The sequence below is a fragment of the Squalius cephalus genome (assembly GCF_949319135.1).
Source record: "Squalius cephalus genome assembly, chromosome: 25".
In the NCBI taxonomy this organism is placed as follows: Eukaryota; Metazoa; Chordata; class Actinopteri; order Cypriniformes; family Leuciscidae; genus Squalius; species Squalius cephalus.
Window position 1 is genome coordinate 1183865 of NC_137146.1, and position 25086 is coordinate 1208950.

Sequence of the window (25086 nt, forward strand, 5' to 3'; positions counted from 1 at the left end):
TTGACGGGTATTTCGCACACTGGTTTTGCGTCTTGTTAATTTGTTTTCTGAAATGTTAATTTGTTTTCTAAAATGTTAATTTATTTTGTCCTTGGTAAAAGTGTTTAACCCATGTAATTGTGTTTTATGGGTTAGGGTTAGGGTTAGGGTTAGCTAACCCTAACCCTAACCCTATTTTTAGGGTTAAGCTAACCCTAACCCTAACCCTAAAAATGTTTTCCAAAATGTAAATTTGTCTCGAGCTTTGTAAAAGTGTTTCATTCTTTGTAATGTTGCTTTGCACTTCCCGGCCACCGTATGTTGTGTCTACATAGACTTATTACAAATAATGAACACTAGGGAGAGATATAGAACAAGAGGGTGTAGTGCAGTGTGTACACACATGAAAGACAGTTCAGTCGGGATTAACGAGTGATTAACCAAGGAATTCTTGTGCCATCATATCTTTTGTTGTTTTGTAAAGTTAAATTACAGTACCACACTTACTAATAGTGATAGATAGATAGATTTAAAATGATATTTTAGGTTTAATATTAAGAAATGTGTATTGTGCAATTATAATATTTATATGTCAGTATGTAAATATGTTAATGGATTTGTAAAATACTTAGTATGAAATAAATGTATTTTAACCCTTGTGCATCAATTTAAAAAAGTTACTCATAGGTCCAAAGAGGACAAAAATGTCCATGTCAAAAAACGGTCATAAAAAGTTGAAGCTTGGGAGCACAGACTTAACTTTGGTATCATTTTAAAGAATACCCTTGGCAGATTATTGCTGAAGTTAAATTTTTTTTATAAGTAAATCCAAAAAAAAGTTATATAGGTTTAAGTTTATGAAAATTATTTATGAATATTATTTTATATAAAATATATATTTTATGAAACAAGTTGAACTCTAAAACGGCTAGAAAATCAAAGCCATAAATCTAAATAAGTTGTGTTCCAAATTTGAGGTTGATATCTCAAAAAATGAGCTTTCAGTAAGATTTTGTTTAGGCGCAGTACCAGACATTCCCCATTGGATCCCAGCAAAACTCCTCTGGTCACACAGTGATTGGCTTTGTTATTTGCAGTTGAGTTTTTCTCTATCAATACTACAAACACACACATGCACACAAACAAAAATTTTTTTATATAACACACATACCAACCACACTCTGACATCCATACCAACACACCCACACAATTATCATTGCATAATTTATCCAACTGGCTCTATAATAGCTCAAAATTCATGCAGTTAACAGTAACAAAAAAAACAAAAACTTACTCATATAGGTCCAAAAGGGACAAAAATGTCCAAGTCAAAAAACTCTCATAAAAATGTTATGCTTGGGAGCAAATACTTAAGTTTGGTCTCATTTTAAAGAAGACCCTTGGCAGATTGTTGTTGAAGTGAAAAAAGTGAAAAACGTGCAACCAAATTTTTTTTTATAGAAGTTTAAGTTTATGAAAAATATTTATGAACATTATAATCAATATTTTATATAAAATATATATAAGTATTTTGTGTAACTAGTCTTTTTTTTTTGTTTTTTTTTATGAAATGGGGGTGAAATAGTACAATTACAATAAAAATAGACACATGTGCCAAAATTAATGCAGTTAACATAAAAAAAACAAAAAAACTTACTCATAGGTCCAAAAGGGACAAAAATGTCCAAGTCAAAAAAACTCTCATAAAAATGTTATGCTTGGGAGCAAATACTTAAGTTTGGTCTCATTTTAAAGAAGACCCTTGGCAGATTGTTGTAGAAGTGAAAGAATTGAAAAAAAGTGCAACCAAAAAAATGTTATAGAAGTTTAAGTTTATGAAAAATATTTATGAACATTATAATCAATATTTTATATAAAATATATATTTTATGAAACATTTGGAACTCTAAAACTGATATAAATTCAAAGCCATAAATCTAAACAGGTTGTGTTCCAAATTTGAGGATGATATCTCAAAAAATGAGCTTTCAGTAAGATTTTGTTTGGGCGCAGTACCAGACTTTACCCATTGGATGCCAGCAAAACTCCACTGGTGAACACAGTGATTGGATTTTCGATTTGCAGTTGAGTTTTTCTCTCTCAAATATTACAAGCACATACATGCACACAAACACATTTTTTTTTTATAACACACATACCAACCACACTTAGACATCCATACCAACAAACCCACACAATTATCGTTGCATAATTTATCCAGTTGGCTCTATAATATGCCGAAGCAGAAAACAGGAATAAAGCGAGTATTTGCTTTATAGGCCTAACCTGAAAAAATGGCACCATCTGATAAAAAATGGTAAAAATGTCAATTTTGAAGCCTTGCCAACAGAATGAAAGCCTATTAAAAAAGATTGCATCATTTTATAGTTAAACGGCACAGGGATTAAAAAATGCAGTTTTAATGGGTTTCAATGGGGACATTTTTGTCCTTAAGGTCCTGAGAGGAAGTATTTTGTGTAATTAGTGCAAAATAGATTTTTTTAAAGAAAATGATGAAATAGTAAAATTCCAATAAAAATACACACCCGTGCCAAATTTTATGCAGTTAGCATTAACACAGGCAAAGTGATCAAAAAAACAAAACTGAAAAAGCCAAAAATGTCCTCAAGGATGCACAAGGGTAATACATTTTGGTATAACTTTTTTTCACTAGGGATATGATTATTTAAAACAAAAACTAAAGTCAATAATAATGTTATTAAACTTTATTAGTAGAAGCATTCGTTCATTTTTATCCATTCAACAAGAGTCTTTTTGCAAGAGCTCATAAAGAGATGATGCATACAGAGAAGAGTATATAAAGAGTGTTTTGGCATTAAGTAGAAAGGATTACAGAACTCTAGTTTACAAGTACAGAGTTTAAAAAAGGCTAAACATCATCAGGTTACCAGCATCATGAGGCAGAAAACTCAAAGAGGACTCGTGTGTGTCAGCGCTCTGTAGATCATTCAGAAATGGCAGGTGTAGCAGAGGATGTCACACTTTGTGGTGCGTCTATTTCCTTCAGTTGCTTCTTTACACTTTCGTACTGTATTTGCCACTGCTCCTTGGAGAGAGAGGAAGGACTGACCTCCAGAAACTTGTAGGCATCTTTGTTCTGGAGCTTAAACATGACAGATGCTTTTCTACAGCCTTCTCCAAAACAGCCCCAAGCCTGTGGAATTAAAACATTTACACAAGTCACATTAGATGAAACCTTAGTAATGGCTGGACAAAATGAGACTGACATTTAAGAGGGAACACACAAGCCTTCCCACAGGTACAAATGAAGAGAATATATATGTATATATATATAGTATCTTACTGGAAATGTTCTTGTAATCATGTAAACATTAATTTTACCTCTGAGGCTGTTTTGATTGAATCAAGAAATATATCTTTTAGGTCGTCAAGGTCTTCGATAAGATCTTCTCCAGCAAAGGTCTTCTGTTCCAGGTAGTCCAGCATTTGACCAACACTCTTCCAGAACATTTGGAGCTGAACCAGAATTTCCTGAATTTTTGTCAAGCTTTTCTGAACTTCACTTAGATGGATGGGGTCGGGTATGGAATCTGCAGAGGGGAAATAAAGGTTTCAACAAGCCACACGTCTACTCCCATTCTTAAACTAGACTTGAATCTTGGCACAGTCTTAAGCATGACTTGTCATGTAAGTGTACTTAAAACATGAAAGAAAACAGACTCACTCCGGTCAAAACTGGCTTTGGCAGCCAGCATCTGCCAGTCAATGATCTGGTGTTGGATCTGCCACTGCTTCTGTTTCAGAGCGGTCTTATTAGCTTTGAGGATATCCAGTTGAGCTTCAAGAGCCTTCAAACGTGCAGTATTGTCAGGATCATGCACAGCATCATAAATGCTTTTAGCAATCAGCCCGATGAATGGAACGACTATAGCGACGATGCTGAGGTCAAAATTTTTTTGCGTCATGGATCTGACAAATTCTTCAATCTCTTGGTTTTTGCGGTTTATCTTGTTCTCAGTTTCATGAAGCTTGTCTGTGGTTTTCTGCAGTTCAGATTTCATTTCATACAGGGCTTCTTCAATCCGCTCCAGCTCTTGGTTTTGTTCTGCAATCTTTTTATCTGTATCAATTTTTTCCTTGATAACATCACTGGTGGCCGATGCTACATCTTTGTTGTGTGAATCATACCTATACAATGTTGAAGAAATGTTGCTGTTAAATTAGCATTTTATAACAATGGGCTGGTGTAACTAGCTTTAAAGTTTATCTTAAAATGTGTTCATACTTTTGTCTGATTATAGCAGCTGCATGTAGAAGAATAATTCAATTACTCAAGGTATTTTTAAATATGTTTCCATGAGGAAAATATTCTTACCTTTCCACTATCTTTTCCACATCAATGATAATGTCTGTGATCGAGGCTTGTGCTACTCTTAGGAATTTGACCGCCAAATACTGCTGATTTTTCTCCACAGCTGTCACCAACATGGGAAACAGCGACTGAACCAGGTTTTCACTGGTCAAAATACACTAGAATTAAGAGACAAGTATCTTAGAATTTAAAAACAGACAGTCACACTGATGGCGACGAAACATTTAGAAGTCTTATTGCCTGTATTTGTCCTGTATCTTTCTGAATGCTGTTCATAATGCTGCTACATTAAAGGATTAGTTCACTTTAAAAAAAAAAACTATTCCTGATAATTTACTCACCCCCAATGTCATTCTAGATTTCCATCTCTTTCTTTCTTCAGTCGAAAAGAAATTAAGTTTTTTGTGGAAAACATTCCAGGATTTTTCTACATTTAATGGACTTCAATGGCAACCAAATATTCAAATGTTCAAAGAAGGTTCAAATGTGCAGCTTCAAAGTCTCTACACGATCCGAGTCGAGAAATAAGGCTCTAGCGAAACGGCCATTTTAACACCAAAAAAATTAATAATTATACTTTTTAATCACAAATGCCCGTCGTGTACCATCTCTGAGATGCACTACGCATTGTGTCATCAAGTTGGAAAGGTCAAGCGTCACGTCATCCATCTATTCGTCTTTGTGCTCCGGTTCAAAAAGGTAGGGAAGAGTGAAAAATTCCATCTCATTTTCTCCTCCAACTTCAAAATCGTCTGAAACTTTTGTTTTCATTTATTATTAAGTTGGCTTGAGAGAGCCAACTTACTGAAATTCTATTTAAACTTATTAAGTTGGCTTGAGAGAGCCAACTTACTGAAATCCTATTTAAACTTATTAAGTTGGCTTGAGAGAGCCAACTTACTGAAATCCTATTTAAACTTATTATTATTAATGGTGCTTGCTGAAAGCAAGGCATCATTAGTGTTCTCTTGCATACTTATTATTATTATTATTATTATTCTGGACAAAGTTTGGCGCGTAATGCGCCCCGCACCGTTTGTCACAGACCCATGAGTGAGGTGTCAAATCGACCAGCTCATTGAGGAGAGGTGTGCAATGACTTTTCTAAGCGATCGGGTGTACGATGTTCGCACAGCGGACGAAAAAGCGGCCAAAAAAGTCCCATTGACTTTACATTGGGAGTTCTAAAAATATTTGAATCCCAACTGCCGTTTTCACACACACAGACTCCAAAGGGCCTGACAGCCCTGCGTCTCTCCCTCTCTCTCTCCCTCAGAGGATTTATATTATCAAGCAGCCAATAAGTAATGGCCTAAAATCTTCATAGCCACACCCTAGCAACCAGTTTCAGCACCCTAGCAACCACTAAGAGCTCCCTAGCAACCACCCTAAACCAAAAAAAAATGTTTTTTAAATTTTTTTGTATTTTTTAACGCAATATTACACTCGTGGCCTTGCGATATTGCTCCATGCTTGTGCCTATTCGGCCATAGGCACGAGGCCGCAGGCCGAGTGCCGTACTCAAGGCACTCGTTATTAAAGATTTTAATAACTCTATAAAAACTCCATAGTAACCATCTTTGACAACTACCAACCACCTAGTAACACCATAGCAACTAAAAAAATACCTTAGCAACCATCCTGAACACCCTAGCAATGTCTAGAAATGCTCTAGTAACCACCAAAAACACCGTAGCAACCACCCAGAACACCCTAGCAACTGTCTAGCAACCCCCCAGAACACCTAGCAACTGCCTAGCAACCACCTAGAACACCCTAGCAACTGCCTAGCAACGCCCTAGCATCCACCCAAAATACCATAGCAACTGCCTAGCAACACCATAGCAACCACCCAAAATACCATAGCAACTGCCTAGCAACACCATAGCAACCACCAAGAATACCCTAGCAACGCCCTAGCAACCACCCAGAATACCCTAGCAACCGCCTAGCAACACCATAGCAACCACCCAGAATACCCTAGCAACCACCTAGCAACACCATAGCAACCACCCAGAATACCCTAGCAACTGCCTAGCAACGCCCTAGCAACCACCCAGAATACCCTAGCAATGCCCTAGCAACCAACCAGAATACCCTAGCAACCACCTAACAACACCATAGAAACCACCCAGAACACCATAGCAACCACCCAGAATACCCTAGCAACCGCCTAGCAACCACCCAGAATACCCTAGCAACCGCCTAGTAACACCATAGCAACCACCCAGAACACCCTAGCAACTGCCTAGCAACCACCCAGAATACCCTAGCAACCGCCTAGCAACACCATAGCAACCACCCAGAATACCCTAGCAACCGCCTAGCAACACCATAGCAACCACCCAGAATACCCTAGCAACACCATAGCAACCACCCAGAACAGCCTAGCAACCACCTAGCAACGCCCTAGCAACCACCAAGAATACCCTAGCAACCGCCTAGCAACCACCCAGAATACCCTAGCAACCGCCTAGCAACACCATAGCAACCACCAAGAATACCCTAGCAACCGCCTAGCAACCACCCAGTATACCCTAGCAACCGCCTAGCAACACCATAGCAACCACCCAGAACACCCTAGCAACTGCCTAGCAACACCATAGCAACCACCCAGAATACCCTAGCAACGCCCTAGCAACCGTTTAGAGCCACATATAAACAATATTGCAACATATAGAAGCTATATTTCAGCTCCACAACATCGTACAGACGTGGTTGTTGGCTCGCATGCAATCATGTACAACACCCTAGCAACCGAATGGAGAGTTTTGCCACTGCAAGCACCATTTCACATTTTCTTCAGGAAATGTACATTCTAGTTATTATTATTATTATTCCGAGACTAAAATTTCTATATGAAACTCCTCCTAGAGCTTTAACTCTACATACTCCAAACTCGGCTCAGACACTCAAACTGATCTGACCAAGTGTGCTATATCTTTTCAGACTGATCGGACTTACGGTTTTCCTAAAAATGACGATCAAAACTCGGAAAAACTCCCATTGACTTGCATTGGGGAGTTCTAAAAAATTCAAATTTAGATTCAAACTCACCAACCGACAAAAATTTAAATCTAAACACCTTGAAGACTAAACCAAACTGCCATTCTATATACTATAAGAGCCATTGAGACTCATTTAAACTAATGAACTCTAAACTCATACACTTATAAACTAATTAACTTATAAACTCATGAATTCATAGACTTATGAACTCTTAAACTCATAAATTAATAAACTCTGAACTCTTTAAACTCATTTACACATATAAACTCTAAACTCATTTAAACTTATAAACTCAAAACTCAATTAAACTTATAAACTAAACTCAAAAACTTGTACACTTATAAACTCATGCATTTATACACTTATAAACTCTAAACTCATAAACTTTGAGTGTGTGTGTGTGTGTGTGTGTGTGTGTGAACACACACACACACACACACACACACACTCATTCTAAACTCATTTAAACTTATAAACTCAAAACTCAAAAACTCGTAAACTACTTTAAACTTCAAACCACTTTAAACTTCTTAAGTTTAAAGCTTCCAGCTCCCAAGCAACTCCATAGCAACCAAACTTGAGTACCCTAGCAACCGTTTTGCAAGACCTATATCTCTGTATCAGAACATTGTATAGAGATGAGGTTTGGCTCTTTTGACTCATGCTAGCAAACAGCACTTCCAACATGCTACACATGCTAGCAGTAAATAGCTACATGCTAATAGCGATTAGTTAAGTGCTATATCATGCCAAGATCATGCTAAGAACTCTGTAAAGACTCCATAGTAACCATCTGTGACAACTACCAACCACCTAGTAACACCATAGCAACAGCCCAGAACACCCTAGCAACCGCCTAGCAACCACCCAGAATACCTTAGTAACCGCCTAGCAACACCATAGCAACCACCCAGAACACCCTAGAAACCGCCTAGCAACCACCCAGAATACCTTAGTAACCGCCTAGCATCACCATAGCATCCACCAAAACACCCTAGCAACCGCCTAGCAACCACCCAGAACACCCTAGCAAACGCCTAGCAACCACCCAGAATACCCTAGCAACCGCCTAGCAACAGCATAGCAACCACCCAGAATACCCTAGCAACCGCCTAGCAACACCATAGCAACCACCCAGAATACCCTAGCAACCGCCTAGCAACCACCCAGAACACCCTAGCAACCAACCAGAATACCCTAGCAACCACCTAGCAACAGCATAGCAACCACCCAGAACACCCTAGCAACCGCCTAGCAACACCCTAGCAACCACCCAGAACACCCTAGCAACCGCCTAGCAACACCATAGCAACCACCCAAAACACCCTAGCAACCGCCTAGCAACCACCCAGAATACCCTAGCAACCGCCTAGCAACAGCATAGCAACCACCCAGAACACCCTAGCAACCGCCTAGCAACACCATAGCAACCACCCAAAACACCCTAGCAACCGCCTAGCAACACCATAGCAACCACCCAAAACACCCTAGCAACTGCCTAGCAACCACCCAGAACACCCTAGCAACCGCCTAGCAACCACCTAAAACACCCTAGCAACCGCCTAGCAACCACCCAGAACACCCTAGCAACCACCCAGAATACCCTAGCAACTGCCTAGCAACACCCTAGCAACCACCCAGAACACCCTAGCAACCGCCCAGCAACACCCTAGCAACCACCCAAAATACCTTAGCAACCGCCTAGCAACACCATAGCAACCACCCAGAACACCCTAGCAACCGCCTAGCAACCACCAACATACCTTAGCAACTGCCTAGCAACACCCTAGCAACCACCAAAAATACCCTAGCAACCGCTTAGCAACACCCTAACAACCATCCAGAACACCCTAGCAACCACCCAGAAAACCCTAGCAACCACCAAAAATACCTTAGCAACCGCCTAGCAACACCATGGCAACCACCCAGAACACCCTAGCAACCACCTAGCAACCATCCAAAACACCCTAGCAACCACCCAAAACACCCTAGCAACCACCAAGCAACACCCTAGCAACAACCCAGAACACCCTAACAACCACCCAAAAACCTTAGCAACCGCATAGCAACACCATAGCAACCACCCAGAACACCCTAGCAACCGCCTAGCAACCACCCAGAACACCTTAGCAACCCACTAGAAAACCCCCAACAACTTTTTAACTTTAAACTACTTTAAACTTTAAACTAATTAAAACTTTAAGCTAATTTTAACTTCAAACTAATTTAAACTTTAAACTACTTTAAACTTTAAACTAATTTACTTCAAACTAATTTAAACTTTAGACTAATTTAAACTTTAAACTAATTTAAACTTCAAACTAATTTAAACTTTAGACTAATTTAAACTTTAAACTAAATTAAACTTTAAACTAAATTAAACTTCAAACTACTTTAATCTTCAAACTACTTTAAACTTCAAACTTTCCAGTACAAACTTTCTCAAGCCAACTTAAAGTTTGTCTCGACGAACTTTTTAATCTAGTTATTATTATTATTATTATTCTTCTGAGACTAAAAAAACTAAATTGGATCTCCTCCTAGAGCTTTAACTCTACATACTCCAAATTCGGCTCGGACACTCAAACTGATCTGACTCGAGTTGCTATATCTTTTCAGACTGATCGGACTTACGGTTTTCCTAAAAATGACGATCAAAACTCGAAAAAACTCATTCAAAAATTCCCATTGACTTTCATTGGGAGTTCTAAAAAATTCAAACCGACGAAAATTCAAATCAAAACACCTTGAAGACTAAACCAAACTGCCGTTCTATATACTATATGAGCCATTGAGACTCATTTAAACTAATAAACTCTAAACTCATACACTTATAAACTAATTAACTTATAAATTCATGAATTCATAGACTTATGAACTCTTAAACTCATAAATTAATAAACTCTGAACTCTTAAACTCATTTAAACTTATAAACTCTAAACTCATTAAAACTTATAAACTCTAAACTCATTTAAAACTTATAAACTCTAAACTCAAAAACTCTTACACTTATAAACTCATCAATTTATACACTTATAAACTCTAAACTCATAAACTCTGAGTGTGTGTGTGTGTGTGTGTGTGTGTTCACACACACACACACACACACACACACACACACACACACTCTAAACTCATTTAAACTCTAAACTCATTTAAACTTGTAAACTCGTAAACTACTTTAAGCCTCAAACCACTTTAAACTTAAGTTTAAAGCTTCCAGCTCCCAAGCAACTCCATAGCAACCAAACTTGAGTACCCTAGCAACCGTTTTGCAAGACCTATATCTCTGTATCAGAACATCATATAGAGATGAGGTTTGGCTCTTTTGACTCATGCTAGCAAACAGCACTTCCAACATGCTACACATGCTAGCAGTGAATAGCTACATGCTAATAGCGATTAGTTAAGTGCTAAATCATTCTAAGAACTCTATAAAAACTCCATAGTAACCATCTGTGACAACTACCTACCACCTAGTAACACCATAGCAACCACCCAAAATACCTTAGCAACCGCCCCGAATGCCCTAGCAACCGCCTAGCAACACCATAGCAACCACCCAAAACACCCTAGCAACAACCTAGCAACCACCCAGAACACCCTAGCAACCGCCTAGCAACCACCCAGAACACCCTAGCAACCACACAAAGTACCTTAGCAACCACCTAGCAACACCCTAGCAACCACCCAAAACACCCTAGCAACACCCTAGCAACCACCCAGAATACCCTAGCAACCACCTAGCAACAGCATAGCAACCACTCAGAACACCCTAGCAACCGCCTAGCAACACCCTAGCAACCACCCAAAATACCTTAGCAACCACCTAGCAACACCATAGCAACCACCCAGAACACCCTAGCAACCGCCTAGCAACCAACCAGAATACCCTAGCAACACCATAGCAACCACCCAGAACACCCTAGCAACCACCTAGCAACACCAGAGCAACCACCCCGAACACCCTAGCAACCAGCCAAAATACCTTACCAACCGCCTAGCAACACCATAGCAACCACCCAGCAACAGCATAGCAACCACCCAGAACACCCTAGCAACCGCCTAGCAACACCCTAGCAACACCCTAGCAACCACCCAAAATACCTTAGCAACCACCTAACAACACCCTAGCAACCACCCAAAATACCCTAGCAACCGCTTAGCAAAACCCTAGCAACCACCCAGAACACCCTAGCAACCGCCTAGCAACCAACCAGAACACCCTAGCAACCGCCTAGCAACACCATAGCAACCACCCAGAACACCCTAGCAACACCCTAGCAACCACCCAAAATACCTTAGCAACCACCTATCAACACCATAGCAACCACCCCGAACACCCTAGCAACCACCCAAAATACCCTAGCAACCGCTTAGCAACACCCTAGCAACACCATAGCAACCAACCAGAATACCCAAGCAACCACCCCGAATACCCTAGCAACCAGCCAAAATACCTTAGCAACCGCCTAGCAACACCATAGCAACCACCCAGAACACCCTAGCAACCGCCTAGCAACCACCCAGAACACCTTAGCAACCCACTAGAAAACCCCCAACAACTTTTTAACTTTAAACTTCTTTAAACTTTAAACTAATTAAAACTTTAAGCTAATTTAAACTTCAAACTAATTTAAACTTTAAACTACTTTCAACTTTAAACTAATTTACTTCAAACTAATTTAAACTTTAGACTAATTTAAACTTTAAACTACTTTCAACTTTAAACTAATTTACTTCAAACTAATTTAAACTTTAGACTAATTTAAACTTTAAACTAAATTAAACTTTAAACTAAATTAAACTTCAAACTACTTTAATCTTCTAACTACTTTAAACTTCAAACTTTCCAGTACAAACTTTCTCAAGCCAACTTAAAGTTTGTCTCGACGAACTTTTTAATCTAGTTATTATTATTCTTCTGTGAAAATGTTGACTATCTCCTCCTAGAGCTTTAACTCTACATACTCCAAACTCGGCTCAGACCTTCAAACTGTTCTGAATTTAGTTGCTATATCTTTTCAGACTGATCGGACTTACGGTTTTCCTAAAAATGCCGATCAAAACTCGGAAAAACTCCCATTGACTTACATTGGGGAGTTCAAAAAAATTCAAATCCAGATTCAAACTCACCAACCGACAAAAATTTAAATCTAAACACCTTGAAGACTAAACCAAACGGCCGTTCTATATACTATATGAGCCATTGAGACTCATTTAAACTAATGAACTCCTATAGTGTGGGGAATTGTGTTATTTTAGGAACGGTTCATATAGATTTTTGCAACTGGTGTTTTTTTACTTGCTAGGACCCCACTGAATACAAAACAACCTGTTTCCAATTTTTTTCTTCATTTTTAGTGCCAAAATTCAAGATGGCAGACAATATGCAGAAAAATCACAGAAAATAAAATATATAATCTTTTCACTTCTATGAAGGCTTTAAAATGGTAAACTTTTTGATGAATGTATTCCTAATAAGGCAGACAAGTGAGACACAGACTATTTTAAAAATATTTATTGGATCATTTGCCAAAAAATTGGGCAAAAAAAAAAAAAAAAAAATAAAAATAAAATAAATAATAATCTGAAAAAAAAGGAAAAAAAAAAAAAAAAAAAAATTCTGCATTTTGTTTCATTATTGAAGAGTTCAATAAAACAGTCAGTCATTGTCACTCAAGTATTTATCCTCATCACTCTCACTGTCACTGTCACTGTCTGACTTTTCAATATTGGTGCATGTCTCCTCAGTATGGCAAGCCGTTTTAACTTTTATTCATTTCCAGGATATGAATTCTTGATATCAACAATTCAATTTTCACTAGTTAAAACAATAGTTATTGATATCAGAAATTAGATTTCTACTAGTAACAATGGCAATTTTTGATATCAGGAATTATATTTCCACTAGTAACAATGCTAATTCTTGATATTGCATTTACATTTTCACTAGTTAAAATGATAATTCTTGATATCAACAATTGAATTTCAACTAGTAAAAACTATAATTCTTGATATCTGTAATTGTATTTTCACTAGTGAAATGTCACCATAGGCTGCCATTCAAAATCAATTGTTGATATCAAGAATTGATTTCTTACTTGTTGAAATTCCAGTTTCAGAAATACAATTTCTTACTAGTAAAAACTGGAATTAGTAAGAAATATGGCAAGCCGTTTTAACTTTTATTCATTTCCAGGATATGAATCCTTGATATCAACAATTCAATTTTAACTAGTAAAAATGTTCATTCTTGATATCAACAATTAAATTTTTACTAGTAAAAACTATAATTCTTGATATTAACAATTTAATTTCAACTAGTAAAAACTATAATTATTGATATTAACAATTTATATCCTGGGAATGGCAATAGGCAAGCCGTTTTGACTTTTAATCATTCGCAGGATATGAATTCTTGATATCAACAACTAAATTTTCACTTGTTAAAATTATTGTTATTGATATCAGGAATTAGATTTCTACTAGTAACAATGGCAATTTTTGATATCAGGAATTACATTTCCACTAGTAACAATGCTAATTCTTGATATCAGCATTTACATTTTCACTAGTTAAAATGATAATTCTTGATATCAACAATTGAATTTCAACTAGTAAAAACTATAATTGTTGATATCTGTAATTGTATTTTCACTAGTGAAATGTCACCATAGGCTGCCATTCAAAATCAATTGTTGATATCAAGAATCGATTTCTTACTAGTTAAAATTCCAGTTTCACATATCAGAAATACAATTCTTACTAGTAAAAACCTTTATTTTTGATATCAAGAATTCAATTGTCACTAGTTGAAATGTCTATTCTTGATATCAACAATTTAATTGCTACTAGTAACAATGTTAATTTTTGATATCAATAATTCCATTTTCACTAGTGATAATGTTAATTTCTGATATCATGAATGTGATTGTTACTAGTAAGAAAGCCATTTTAGATATCTGAAATAATATTGATATCAGAAATACATTTTCAGATATCAAAAATGAAAAATTTTACTAGTAGCAATTAAATTGTTGATATCAAGAATAGACATTTCAACTAGTGACAATTGAATTATTGATATCAGTAATTGCCATTTTTACTAGTAACAATGTAATTCTTGATATCAACAATTATATTTTTACTAGTAAGAAATCAATTCTTGATATCAACAATTGATTTTGAATGGCAGCCTATGGTGAGATTTCACTAGTGAAAATACAATTGTTGATATCAACAATTAAATTCTTGATATCAACAATTACATTTTTGATATCAACAATTACATTTTTGATATCAAGAATTTAATTGTTGATATCAAGAATTTAATTGTTGATATCAAGAATTGAATTGTTGATATCAAGAATTTAATTGTTGATATCAACAATTCATATCCTATATGTGTTTTAAATGTTAAAAGGGCGACAAAACTATTACAGATATCAAAAATGTATTTCTTACTAGTTAAAATTCTGAATACACATATCAGAAATACAATTCTTACTAGTAAAAACCTTTATTTTTGATATCAATAATTCCATTTTCACTAGTGACAATGTTAATTTCTGATATCATGAATGTGATTGTTACTAGTAAGAAAGCCATTTTAGATATCTGAAATAATATTGATATCAGAAATACATTTTCAGATATCAAAAATTTAAATTTTTACTAGTAGCAATTCAATTGTTGATATCAATAATATATATTTCAACTAGTGACAATTGAATTATTGATATCAGTAATTCACATTTTTACTAGTAACAATGTAATTATTGATATCAAAAATTATATTTCTACTAGTAAGAAATCAATTCTTGATATCAACAATTGATTTTGAATGGCAGCCTATGGTGAGATTTCACTAGTGAAAATATAATTACAGATATCAAGAATTAAATTGTTGATATCAAGAATTACATTTTTGATATCAAGAATTGAATTGTTGATATCAAGAATTACATTTTTGATATCAAGAATTAAATTGTTGATATCAACAATTACATTTTTGATATCAAAAAACGTAATTCTTGATATCAAAAATGTAATTCTTGATATCAACAATTCATATCCTGGAAATGAATAAAAGTTAAAACAGCTTGCCATATAAGAAATCAATTCTTGATATCAACAAATGATTTTGATTTTGAAAATACAATTACAGATATCAAGAATTATAGTTTTTACTAGTTGAAATTCAATAGTTGATATCAAGAATTATCTTTTTAACTAGTGAAAATGTAAATACTGATATCAAGAATTAGCATTGTTACTAGTAGAAATCTCATTTTTGATATCAATAACTATCATTTTAACTAGTGAAAATTAAGTTGTTGATATCAAGAATTCATATCCTGCGAATGATTAAAAGTCAAAATGGCTTGCCTATTGCCATTCCCAGGATATAAATTGTTAATATCAAGAATTATAGTTTTTACTAGTTGAAATTCAATTGTTAATATCAAGAATTATAGTTTTTACTAGTTGAAATTCAATTGTTAATATCAAGAATTATAGTTTTTACTAGTTAAAAATCAATTGTTGATATCAAGAATGAACATTTTTACTAGTTGAAATGTAATTCCTGATATCAAAAATTGCCATTGTTACTAGTAGAAACATTATTCCTGATATCAAGAACTATAATTTTAACTAGTGAAAATTGAATTGTTGATTTCAACAGGGCTGGACTGGGACAGAAAATCGGCCCTGGCATTTTGGCCCAGACTGGCCCACTACATATGACCATAAACACCACCCATCTTTGCACGCCCTTGAATTTGTTTTTGTTCAACTCCTATTCATTAAAACCACTAATGCCATGTAATGAGTGGGTAGGAATGAGTTACAAAATTGTAATTTATTAATACAATTGAACTATACTCCACAGTGATGCATCCAAAAAACAAGCTATAAGCTGCATTGGCATAGCAATACCAGTGTTTCCCACAGGATCTTGGTAAAACTGTGGTGGGTGGACCTCTGTCCCTCTAGGGGGGTTCGGGGGCATGCCGCCCCAAGAAAATTTTGTGCATTTTAATGTTAAATTCATCAATCTGGTGCAGTTTGAGAGTTCAAAATTAAAAAGCTCCAACCCATATTAAGTTTGCAAATTAAAAAAAGAAAAAATCAAACCTCTTTTAGTAACAGTGTCTGTCTATATTACACTACTACATAATAATAGTTATAATTTTAATCTCATGACAGTAGCCTAATAGCCATATATTGCAAAACAAATGCACTGAAAAATAAAGAAAACTTTCATAATTAGTTTTGTACTAATTTCTATACTTGAAAGAGATAAGCACATGATCTTTTATTTTGACGGAAACTGCATCAAGCTTTTATTTTGGCGGAAAACATGGATAAAAACGCGTCTCATTAAAGTTTTAGTAAATTTCTGTAATCGTCAACAATGCAGATGTCGAAATAATCTGTAACTGGGTTATGGGTTCCTACACTCATAGCCAAAGTGTTTTGAAAGTAGTTCTGCTTACCGCAGGCTCTACACTTTCTCATCTCTCTCCTGATCCTCCTCACTATCCTCCTCATCAGCCACTGGAGCTGATGAAGGTCCTGCTGCTGCAGAAAACATATATATTTTGACACATTTTACAGCGTCTGCTTGAAGGGCCTGTATCTATTTTTCACGCTATTTCTCTGTACATTCCTTGCATTTCTTCTCCATCTCTCAGACTATTTTGACAGATACACACTTGACACTGTACGCTCACTCAAAGTCCAAAGGGGGAGGTGTTTAAAGATGTGATTGGGCCAGTCCAGTGTCAATCAAGAAAACAACCAATGGGCTGCTGATATTCGGGTTTCATGGGCCGGTCTGCCAGTGGGAAAAAAACTAACGCTTACTTTTTTTGGACCAATGCATTACACCAGCACTAACCCAGCGCCGTCAATTAAACAAAACAAAACGAATGGGTATGAGATGTATGAGTTTTATGGGCCGTTAAAAAAAAAAAAAAAAAAAAAGTATGTGATGTATCGGCCCAAAAAGCATGTCGGCCCACCGGACATTTGGGTTCCATGCACTCACAGGTTGCGATACCACAGGCCATATCCATGGGAAAGGATGGTTTCAAGATGGTTTCTGGTTTCAAATCATTCATGGAGACAGAAGATGATGTTGTCATTAATGCACTTTGTAGGCTTGGTGTAGGTCCTCATCCATCTCCAGACGTGTTAGCTGGATGTGAGAAATTCATGTGTCAGCTCTTCAAACCTGGTTATGAAACAGCTAAAGCCCTTCGGTGGAACATGTTTAAAACTCTAAAACCCAACCAGGGAGTGGGAAAACTATGTCCCACTTCAGGAGCAGTTACAGACCACATTCTGAGAGCACACTGGCAAGCAAATGTTTGGGCACAAGATGCAGTGCCTGCTCCAAAGATTCTTGACGCACTATCACTGGGATGGAGGCAAATTGATGATGGGCAATGGGCTCCTGTCCTGTCAAAACTTCCACCAGCACCAGAGGCTGTTGTGGAGCTTATGAAGTGCTCTTGTCTTGTCAGCCAATGCAGTAGAAGGTGTTCTTGCAAGAGCAACAACTTACCATGCACGCAACTTTGCAGGTGTGAGGGCTCTGAGGAGACATGCACCAATATTGAAAAGTCAGACAGTGACAGTGACAGTGAGAGTGATGAGGATAAATACTTGAGTGACAATGGCTGACTGTTTTGTTGAACTCTTCAATAATGAAACAAAATGCAGATTTTTTTTCCCCATTTTTTTCAATTTTTCTATTTTTTTCACCCAATTTTTTGGCAAATGATCCAATAAATATTTTGAAAATAGTCTGCCTCACTAAGAATACATTCATCAAAAAGTTTACCATTTTAAAGCCTTTATAGAAGGGAAATGTGATTTTTATTTTATGTGATTTTTCTGCATATTGTCTGCCATCTTGAATTTTGGCACTAAAAATGAAGAAAAAAATTGGAAACAGGTTGTTTTGTATTCAGTGGGGTCCTAGCAAGTAAAAAAAAACACCAGTTGCCCAGGCTGGAAAAATAATTTCCCTCTTCCTGCAAAAGCTCAAAAGTTTCATTTTGTTTATCGTTTCCTAGTAACAAAGGCTGGCTATCTTTCCCATCTTTCCCATTGGCTTCATGTAATCCATTCTCCTCAATAATTTTCCATGTCATCTGATTGTTAACAGAATTATTGTGGTGAGCGCAGAACATTATTTTAATTAAAATGATTATTAGGTTATATGAAGGAAACTTTTAATCAGTCAACGCGTTTTTCCGGGTATGCCAATAAATAGCATAATGGTGGTTACACCCATCATTGGTTGATAATCATGATAATTCATGTTACCCATGGTCATATTTCTTACCCAAGTCAATCAGTTAATTAGAAAATGTATGTATATAATGATATACCTAACATATATCCATTTGAAATGTTTAAAAAGGCGATTATTTGCAATTTTTGGTGATATGTCCGCCATCTTGGATTTTGGGCCTGTGCAGCCCGGGAAAAAATCGGAAACAGGTAGATTTGCAAACTATAGGGTCTGAAGAAGTCAAAAAACATCATTTGCAAAAATCTATATGAAATGTTCCAAACACTTTATTTTGCTACATATGGCCCTGCACTACTAACTCATACACTTATAAACTAATTAACTTATAAACTCATGAATTCATAGACTTATGAACTCTTAAACTCATAAATTAATAAACTCTGAACTCTTAAACTCATTAAAACTTATAAACTCTAAACTCATTTAAAGCTTATAAACTCTAAACTCAAAAACTCTTACACTTATAAACTCATCAATTTATACACTTATAAACTCTAAACTCACACACACACACACACACACACACACACACACACACACACACACACACACACACTCTCTAAACTCATTTAAACTTAAACTCTAAACTCATTTAAACTTGTAAACTCAAAACTCGTAAACTACTTTAAACTTCAAACCACTTTAAACTTTTTAAGTTTAAAGCTTCCAGCTCCCAAGCAACTCCATAGCAACCAAACTTGAGTACCCTAGCAACCGTTTTGCAAGACTTATATCTCTGTATCAGAACATAGTATAGAGATGAGGTTTGGCTCTTTTGACTCATGCTAGCAAACAGCACTTCCAAAATGCTACACATGCTAGCAGTGAATAGCTACATGCTAATAGCAATTAGTTAAATGCTAAATCATGCCAAGATCATGCTAAGAACTCTATAAAAACTCCATAGTAACCATCTGTGACAACTACCAACCACCTAGCAACATTATAGCAACTGCCCAGAACACCCTAGCAACCGCCTAGCAACCACCCAAAATACCTTAGCAACCGCCTAGCAACACCGGTTGCTAGGGTATTCTGAGGTCAACCACCCAGAACACCCTATCAACCGCCTAGCAACCACCCAGAATACCCTAGAAACCGCCTAGCAACACCATAGCAACCACCCAGAACACCCTGGCTACCGCCTAGCAACACCATAGCAACCACCCAGAACACCCTAGCAACCGCCTAGCAACCACCCAGAATACCCTAGCAACCGCCTAGCAACACCATAGCAACCACCCAGAACACCCTGGCTACCGCCTAGCAACACCATAGCAACCACCCAGAACACCCTAGCAACCGCCTAGCAACCACCCAGAACAGCATAGCAACCACTCAGAACACCCTAGCAACCGCCTAGCAACCACCCAGAATACCTTAGCATCCGCCTAGCAACACCATAGCAACCACCCAGAACACCCTAGCAACCACCTAGCAACCGCCAATAATACCCTAGCAACCACCTAGCAACACCACAGCAACCACCCAAAACACCCTAGCAACCGCCTAGCAACCACCCAGAATACCCTAGCAACCGCATAGCAACCACCCAGAACACCCTAGCAACCGCGTAGCAACCACCCAGAATACCCTAGCAACCGCCTAGCAACAACATAGCAACCACCAAAACACCCTAGCAACAGCATAGCAACCACCCAGAACACCCTAGCAACCGCCAAGCAACACCATAGCAACCACTAAAACACCCTAGCAACCGCCTAGCAACACCATAGCAACCACCCAGAATACCCTAGCAACCGCCTAGCAATACCCTAGCAACCACCCAGAACACCCTAGCAACCACCCATCCATGACACTTTGGCAACCCACAAGAAACACCCTAACAACTTTTTAACTTTAAACTACTTCAAACTTTAAACTACTTTAAACTTGAAACTACTTCAAACTAATTTAAACTAATTTAATCTTGAAACTATTTAAACTTTTAACTAATTTAAACTTCAAATGATTTTAAACTTTTAAACTTTAAACTACTTTAAACTTTTTCAAACTTTATGGTCCAAACTTTCTCAAGCCAACTTAAAGTTTGTCTCGGCGAACTTTTTAATCTAGTTATTATTATTATTTTATTTTTTCGTGACCTTTCCAACGTGATGATGTAATATGTTGCGCATCTCAGAGATGGTACAAGACGGACATTTGTGGTTAAAAAGTATATATATATATTTTTTTTTTTTTTTTTTTTTGAAAATGACCAATCGTTTCGCTAGATAAGACCCTTATTTCTCGACTCGGATTGTTTTGAGGATTTGAAGCTGCATTGAGACGGACATTTGAAACTTCTTTGGACATTTGAATATTTGGTTTCCATTGAAGTCCATTAAATCCTGGAATGTTTTCCTCATAAACCTTAACCTAAACTTTTCGACTGGAGAAAGAAAAACATGGACATCTTGGATGACATCGGGTGAGTAAATTATCAGCAACATTTTCAGTCTCTCTAAATCCCTCCTTTCCGCGAGCTCTGCTCTGCCCTGATTGGCCAGATGGCCCAGTCTGTTGTGATTGGTCTACCGCGTACAGCGCCTGTCGGAAGCTACACGCCCATCACCATAACAGAACTGAGCTCAGTCCTCAGCGACTGTACACACTGTGAAGACCGTAACGAGGACGTCGATTTTAGTAAGCCAGTAATAACGCGAGTTAGCCGGTTAGCCGGAAACTTACACAATACAAAACACAAAACTACGTATTTTGAACACCCGGTAGAAAATACAGCAATAATTAATCATACTTACAGGATGTGATTCTGAGGAGTAACTTAACTTCTTAAACTTTATAAGAAGCATATCAAACCAAGAAGATGTGTACAAACTTTTAGTTAAAAAAACTGAAAATTTTTCATGGCTCACATTAGGATATTATGACACATTATTTATTTATTTCCAGTTAGGGGAGAGACTCTCATAATCAGTTTAGCTCAATTTAATCTCTAACTAAAAGACAGACTATATGACATGCTTTGTACTACCAGTGTTGAGAGAAACGAGTTACAAAAGTAATGCATTACATTAACATATTACTTTTTGCTGTAATGTAATGTAATGTAATGTAATGTAAGGCATTACTAAACAATTTTCAGTAATGGTCAGTCACTAGCCGCGTGTGAGGAACTAGTGTACGTATTTTATAATGCTAACTTCCAATAATGCTAATAGTAATTTAAAGATGTGGTAACATTGGATCTGGACGGGAAGGATAACTCTGGGACTGGGAAGGGGTGTGTCACGATTCTGCCTTCTCACACCGCAACACAGGTTCGTGGATCTGAGTGTCGTGATTTCGGTTTCATATCGTATATCGTTACCGCCCTAGTCATTTTAGAATATTAAGTTCTACTTCTGTAGTTATTTTGGTGAAAGTAACTCAAAAGTAATACAGGAGTAATGTAACGCATTACAATTCTGAGACAGTAATATTGTCAGGTAAAGAATTACTTTTAAATAACAGTAACAAGTAATGTATAATGTATTACAGTTCGGAAGTAACTTGCACAACACTGTTTACTACAGACCCTTCATGTCTGGTGAGTTGACACACACACAAAAAACCCCAGATGAAAATACTGAAATCAAGAGAAATCTGAAACTGTACTTTCAACATAGTTGCATCAGAGGAGCCGAACAGAAGCCTGGTTTCCACAGCGCGACTCCTGATGATTCTCTCCAGGTTGGGGAAGTTGGCCAGGCACAGGTAAGAGAGATGGTAGAGAAGCGCTGTCTTTTGAGTAACAACGGGAAGCTCTTGTACAAACTCCGGGCTCCACTGGGACATAGCCACTGGTGAAAAAAAACATTGTATATTTTTAAAGACTGAAAAGATCACATTGATGGCTGGTATTGTATTCAAATCTGTTTGATGAAATAAGATACTTGCTTTTGCTATCAGCCATCCTTAGTAGGTTTACACAAAAATGTGTGCAATGAGTTTCTCCAACAATGTACTAAAAGCAGAACAGATTTGTTTGGTTTAAAACATGAAAATTATTATAAAAATGTGAAGTAAAACTGACTTACCTTTGCTTTAGCAAGTGATATGGAGAACAATGTTTGTGGTGCTTTTATACTAAAGCTATGACCATCCTGCCTCCACCCTCAGAGAGAATGACTTACAAAGAAACTGTTAACTTCTGTTTTTAGGGGGTTGCTTGAGTCATGGAGGTTTATGTTGTTCGGCTTCATATGTTCAGTAAGTGGTTTTGTTAATGGTTAGCATGATTGCTTACAATCTACAATCTATTGGCAATCCAATTACCATATCATATCCCATATCAATCTGTGCCAGAGTTTGAATTAACTCACTAGTACACAGCTTAAATGTAGGCACTTCCTAATAACATTAACATTATAGACTGTTACTCAGTGATATGCTTTGTAAAATAAAGTGCAACAATATTGTACCAAAGGTACTCCGTGTGTATCTACATGCCTTCTGAATCTGTACCCCAGATTGAATTAACTCACTAGAACAGGGCTGAATTGATGCGATTAATTCAGCATCTACAGGGCCAGCGCGTGCCTATAGGCAAACTAGCCAGGAAAGCCAGGATCTTGTCAAAAGATATCCGTTTGGCTGGTGTGTGCAACCCAGAAAACCTGTCAACAGAAAGTCTTGTCTTTTACCTCAAGACTCTATTAACAGCCTTCTATCAGATTCAGCCTGAGAGTTTGACTGGTTGGTTAACTGAGAAAGCCAGAAAAGAGCTGAAGCAGGAGATGAAGTCGAAGTGATAATAATCGTTTTTTGAATAATCTTAGTTGCATATGTCTCAGTGCTCAAACTTCGTCTGGCCAGTCAATTCCAACAAGTGTTATTATACCAAGGGAAAACAATTGAGAATTAGGCAGTCACGTGTCTCACAAAACAAATCAACACTCTTATGGAAATGTACAAGAGTAAGATGAGAAACACTCCTGAAACTGTAACTAATAAAGGTGCTTTTAAATGATTCTAAACTGAGTCCCACTCAGAGGAGAAAAGACCAGCATCCTCATTAAGTTAAGTCTGTTCGTGCAGAACTTTAGCTGAATTGTTCACTGCTCTTCCAGCGTTGTCTGGGATGTATGAACAACACTCAGTTGCAATCACTTTGCATGTTCTTCCCTGGGAGGCTAACAGTAGATCAAGAGCCATTCGAGTTTGTGAAACAACCTTCCTCATTTCATGCACTTAGCAATAGAACTAAGTGTAGTTTTTGCTGTGGCCTCAAACGTCTCATGTTGTGCCTGCACTTCATTCTGTAAATCAGTTACTCCTAAAAATTAAATTATAAACATCGTCCCAAATATTTTTGTCTTGATTAAATTGTTTCACATAATCCTCTGATACTACTCACATTGCCAGTAGAAGATAAGTCAAATAGCATCTACCTTTCCCTCCTTAGGAAGGAATGGATAAGCTTTGTTACTATAAACAAGATTTGTGCCATTAGAAGCAACAAGTGTTTCGTTTGTCGTTAGAATTGTTTTGTCACATTTGGAAAAGCATTTCTGGCCTAGATTTCACTACACTGTTTCCTTCAATACACCAGGAAGAATTCCCTTCAGATTTAACAATAAGAGCCAACTGATAGTTAGAATCAATACTGTTGAATGCTGGAAAATGCCATGAACTATAATTCGGATGTGAACAATTTCTGTAGTGACATACACTGCTTGTAAACAGCAGCTTGTCTTTCCATGAATAATGCACTACCTTAAAAACACATCTGTAAGAATTTGATGTCATCAACGGTTTTAAAATTGTGCAATTGGCACCAGCTTGACCCTGTAATTAGGGACTAATCAGTAAAGAAACCAACACAGTTAAGAAAAGCCTCATGTTAATTTGGTGCATATCCTTCAGTGTGATAGTTGAAAATTGTCCACTGGCCTGGCTTTAATTTAGATACAGGCTTAAATCCTGTAAATGACATACATGAATAATAATAATAAAATGATACATTATGTAAAATAATAATAATAAAATTATTAAATGATAAATGATTATAAAACTGTACGTATGATTGATCACAGGTTGCTATTGAAAATCTTCAGATCCTTCATTGCCTTCATTAAACCCACAAGAGCGGCATTTCGGTCAACTTTTACTGCTGGAGATTACTACTACGAGACCCTCCATCACCCCACCAGCCCTTACGAGACCTCCATCACCCCACCAGCCCTTACGAGACCCTCCATCACCCCACCAGCCCTTACGAGACCTCCATCACCCCACCTGCCCTTACGAGACCCTCCATCACCCCACCTGCCCTTACGAGACCTCCATCACCCCACCTGCCCTTACGAGACCCTCCATCACCCCACCAGCCCTTACGAGACCTCCATCACCCCAACTGCCCTTACGAGACCTCCATCGCCCCACCTGCCCTTACGAGACCTCCATCGC

At 37.2% G+C, this 25086-nt stretch overlaps 1 protein-coding gene across 2 annotated transcripts; it reads right to left on the minus strand.

Annotated features, from left to right (window-relative positions):
- Positions 1-2691: 2691 nt before the first annotated feature.
- On the minus strand, positions 2692-22804 carry LOC307153228 (uncharacterized protein). 2 transcript variants are annotated; one of them, XM_079862505.1, is made up of 7 exons: positions 22716-22804; positions 22576-22642; positions 22294-22478; positions 4337-4491; positions 3686-4149; positions 3343-3551; positions 2692-3154 (listed from the first exon to the last, which is right to left on the minus strand). In XM_079862505.1, exons 2-7 carry the CDS (start codon positions 22589-22591, stop codon positions 2945-2947), a joined length of 1239 nt encoding a protein of 412 aa, XP_079718631.1. In that variant the 5' UTR covers positions 22592-22642; positions 22716-22804; the 3' UTR covers positions 2692-2944. The 2 variants fall into 2 exon arrangements, with proteins under 2 accessions (XP_079718631.1, XP_079718630.1); XM_079862504.1 differs by having other exon boundaries at positions 22576-22731.
- Between the last annotated feature and the right edge of the window lie 2282 nt (positions 22805-25086).